Raw genomic sequence first — 4339 nt, 5'->3', positions numbered from 1 at the left:
GGTGACTCCACCACCTCCCTGGGCAGCCTGTTCCAGTGTGTGATAACCCTTTCAGTGAAGAACTTCTTCCTTACATCCAATCTAAACCTCCCCTGGCGCAGCTTGAGTCCATTCCCCCTCGTCCGATCATCTGTCATTAGGGAGAAGAGACCAACACCCACTTCTCCACAACCTCCTTTCAGGTAGTTGTAGGCAGTGATCAGGTCTCCTCTCAGCCTCCTCTTCTCAAGGCTAAACAAGCCCAGTTCCCTCAGTCGCTCCTCATAAGACATATTCTCCAGACCCTTCACCAGTTTTGTGGCCCTTCTCTGGAATAATAATAAAGCTCTAGGTTCACCTAAAAAAATGATCCATTTTAAAAATCACCCACCTAAGCAAAACCAGCACAAGGATATGTAAATAACAAATCTACAGCACTTCTCAGCTTTAGGTGTTTTTACTGTATTAGTTCATACCACTGTCACATATTTTGCACTTTGCTGGATTCATTCCCGGGGTTGGACATCGCCCCAATGGTGTGGGTCGGCTGCAGGCATTTACACTCTTGCCAACACCACTCTGATGACTGAAGCTACTGAATTTACAACCACTTACACCAGACTTACATCTCAACCCGATACCTTTGAGATTCATCAGAGTCCCACTGCCGTCAGCGAACACTAACTCCATCTCTGTGGGCCAGCCCTGGCAGAGGCCATGTTCCCTCAGCTCTCCCTAAATCAGTTCTCTTCTAAAATAAACATTCCTGCCCTTGGAAGCTCAGTCCTACCTATGCATCAGCTTGTATTTCTGCATCTGTAGGACAAGGGGTAACAGGTTTAAATGGAAAGAGGGAGATGGAGATGGGACATCAGGAAGGAATTCTTCCCACAGAGGGTGGGGAGGCACTGGGACAGGTTGCCCAGAGATGTTGTGGATGCCCCATTCCTGGAAGTGTCCAAGGCCAGGCTGGATGAGGCTTGGAGCAACCTGGTCTAGTGGAAGGTGTCCCTGTCCATGGCAGGGGGTGGGACTGAGGGGGCTTTAAGGTCCCTTCAACCCAAACCAGTCTGTGATTCCATGATTTCACTGTCTCCAAACCCAGTGAAAGCTCTGCGCTGTGAAGCCCGAGGGCTCGCTGCAGCAGCAAACTGCAGTACTGACATTTCATACCATGAGTTACCGGGGTCACAGCCCTGCAAATACTTGAATGTGTGAGTTCAGGGGGATTTCTCACATTATGTGTCCAAGTTTCTTTACAACAGTTCTCTAGAAATCTCAAAGTTCAAGGATTAAGATAAAGCTGCAGTGTTTTCAGCACCAACGATAAGACCAACAATGGGTACAAGGTAAAAAATCGCGCATCCCACGAGTACATCCTACGTTACAGAATTGCCTGTTCACTAGAAAAAAAATAGATTATTTATATTTGTTGGGCACAAGCTGTGTATAAATCCTTAATGATATAGATAAAGGATATTATATATCCTGTTTATGTCCTAAAGCAATTCTGCTTCCCCTATTGTTTCTAAACACAAGTTTACACATTGCATGAAATGTTATATGGGTACTTGGCCAGTGCTATGCTTTTTAAAAAATATATATAATGGAAACCAGGATATACTTTAATATCAATTAACCATTCACATAAAAATGTGTATGATCTGATATATACACACCTCACAGGCAGAAAGCTTCCCAATCAATGAGGACGTTGTGTGGGCATCCTTAGAAGCAGACCCTTGAGCTCTTTTTCAAGCACCAGTTGTGACTGTGCAGGGCTTGTTTACTTTCCTAATTCTTTGGAAGGAGTTAATTGAGTTACGGGAGCCAACATTGCTCCTCAGAAGCCCTTTGAGCCCTGCAGAGCCAGGGAGCCAGTGCTGGAAAGGGGATTTAATCCCCGCAGTGCTGGAAAGCTCAGGCTTGCTCCCATTTCCACAGATTTGGCCCTCTGAGTAAGGGAATTGTCACCTCTTATCTGCAGGAGCACATTTCCAGTCCATGCAGGGACACAGCTTAACCCACACATTCTGCACATGGCAATGTTTTCTAGATCAGGTTATTCACCTCCGTCACTTTCAAAAAGCCTGAAAAATCAGCAACCACGTTCCCGTGAGTCAGCATAGCACCTTTGGGGTTTCCTGAAAGGAAACAAAGAGCGATTTTAAAAGATAAGCCAGTAAGTAATTTCCAAAAGCCTAAAAAAACCCCAAAAACCAAACACACAACAACAGAAAAAGTTAAAATATTCTGTTTCCTTTTTGAGCTTTAAAACTTTTGTAATATTGCAGTCATTTGTATGCAGTAACATGCACCAAAATCACTCACTACAATTCTCAAAATATAATAACATGATGCTGTAAACACAGTATAACATTAACATTTCTGTCAGAGACTCTGAACAACAGATTCCACCAGAAATAGACCAACTACAATTTACAGGAGTGCTCAGATGGAGCCGTCTGAGGAGCGTGGCCATCAGACAAGGCTGGTTGTTCCCAGCCTCTCCAGGTAGGATTTAATCCATACAGATTTTGGCTAAGAATGATCTTGAATACCAACAAACCCCATTTAAAAGGCTGATACTTAGCCACTGTGCTCGATAACCCGAACAAAGCAGAAAACAGGTAATACATGGTAAAAATTAGGCTGCAAGAAGACCGTGAGAGACTGCAATTAAGGGAAGTCATTAATATTGTCGGCAGCAGAGCAGAAGTGTCCTGGGGACAGGGACAAAATGCTGGCAAAGCCTCCACAGATCACCCCGGTGCCGGGCACTGTGCCGCAGCGTCTCAGCAGCCGCCCATACGTGCAGCTCCACACCGTCAGTATTTGCTTTTTCACCCTCTTTTCTGAGCTGGGAATCCCCATTCGCAGCATCTTTTGGATTGCGTATCCGCTCATACGCCAAAACGTGGGGTTCGTTAAACGGTGAATGCGCAGGCAGAGCCGAGACCCCATCCAGAGCGCCTGGCACGTGGGACTCTGCGTGTCCCCCTGATACAGTACTGTCCCTTTTCATCACCCTCAAAGGGTTTATTTCCGAAAAGAAGGGGTAGCTCAGGAGGCCGCCCCCAGCCTCTCTCTCTCTCCAGCGTCTTTTTAAGCAGATTGGTTTAATTTGATCACCCCACTGCAGCGTAGGTCCTGCTACGCCGTGCAGAAGTGGATCAGAGGAGCTTTGCCTGCGGGTATCCTGCTTGGCGGGCACAGGGATGCCCCCGGGGGCTTTGCAATGCCATTACAGTTAATGAAGGGTGCAACAGCCCCACAAAACTGTAAATCTGCCAGAACTGCATCCTGGACTCCTCAGATCAGGAATGGTGTTTTGTGAATCAGTTTCAGCACAGGAAAATACACTTAATCCTCTCAGTTTCAGAGCAGTTTGCAGGCTGCGTGGCTGGCAGCCCTTTGGTGCGGGCATGCACCCATGTGGCACAGCCCAGGAGCCCTGTGCCCTGCCAGCTTCACTGTCGTCGCTTCTGCACAGTCTCTCAAACAACTCAATAAAGGCCCAAACCAAAGCAGTAATTACGGCACACATTTATTGTATTAAGGCAGGACATTTTGAACACAACGTATTTTACTGAAAATCCGTATTTAGTGTTCCAAGTGCATTTGAGTGATTCAGTCCCAAATGCTTCCAGAAGAATGCAGGGCACAGGTGGCTATTTTGATCTCACCTACGTTCATCCTCCTCAGAAGCTCCAAGGTGAAGCCGGGGCTGACAGCTTTGCAGCCACAGCTGCTCCTGCCCTCGCACCTTGAACAGACAGGCTTGCGGGCATCAGCAGCCAGGCAGGTTTTGTTTCGAGGCCCTCATTTTCACAGCTGGGTGCACATGTGGATCCAGACCTCAAGACAACTCCATGAATCCATGTCAGTTGTAACTACATTCCAACAACTCTGAAGTTGCCCGTGTTATTTTAGCTGGGTCTCGCTGAACGCGCGCGCTCAGCCCCTGCGATTCTGCAGGTAGCTGGACTCCCACGGCGTTGCTCTGCGTTGGCAGCCTGCAGGGCACACACCGGAGGGGAGGATGTGCTCAAGGCTGCTTTGGAAATTCAAAACTGCACCCTCATCATTTTCTACCAGCAGCAGATCTGGGTCCTGCACCTTGACACAGCTCTTCAGATTTTTTGGGAAGATTTCTCAGATGCTTTGAGACCTCGGACTCATTTACTTACTCCACTGCTGACTTCTTTTCAATGTAAATTCAGTACCTCTGCTCAAATCACCACGATATGCCTGGAAACAGTGTGAACATCCTGTCTCCGTCCCCCACGTCCTGCCTGCAGCAGGTCCAGCGTCCCAGCCAGGCTGGTCTGTTATCGGTGTCAAAGCACAGCAGCAGCAT

The 4339-nt window shown here is 47.5% G+C and overlaps 1 protein-coding gene across 4 annotated transcripts in view; it reads right to left on the bottom strand.

Moving 5' to 3' along the window:
- ACSL6 (acyl-CoA synthetase long-chain family member 6) overlaps nucleotides 1–4339 on the bottom strand; it is a 27162-nt gene that overhangs the window by 14266 nt on the left and 8557 nt on the right. For 3 of the 4 annotated variants that reach the window (XM_010155756.1, XM_010155755.1, XM_010155758.1), the window contains exon 9: nucleotides 2050–2123. In XM_010155756.1, the coding sequence (XP_010154058.1) occupies nucleotides 2050–2123 (74 nt within the window). Of the gene's footprint in view, nucleotides 1–1719; nucleotides 1721–2049; nucleotides 2124–4339 lie in introns of all 4 variants that reach the window. The other variant, XM_010155757.1, reaches the window with a different exon arrangement.

Source organism: Eurypyga helias, unplaced genomic scaffold (assembly GCF_000690775.1).
Source record: "Eurypyga helias isolate BGI_N326 unplaced genomic scaffold, ASM69077v1 scaffold17117, whole genome shotgun sequence".
NCBI classification, from domain to species: domain Eukaryota; kingdom Metazoa; phylum Chordata; class Aves; order Eurypygiformes; family Eurypygidae; genus Eurypyga; species Eurypyga helias.
The sequence above is the reverse complement of the archived record's forward strand: the minus strand, read 5'-3'. Positions and strand labels throughout refer to the sequence as shown.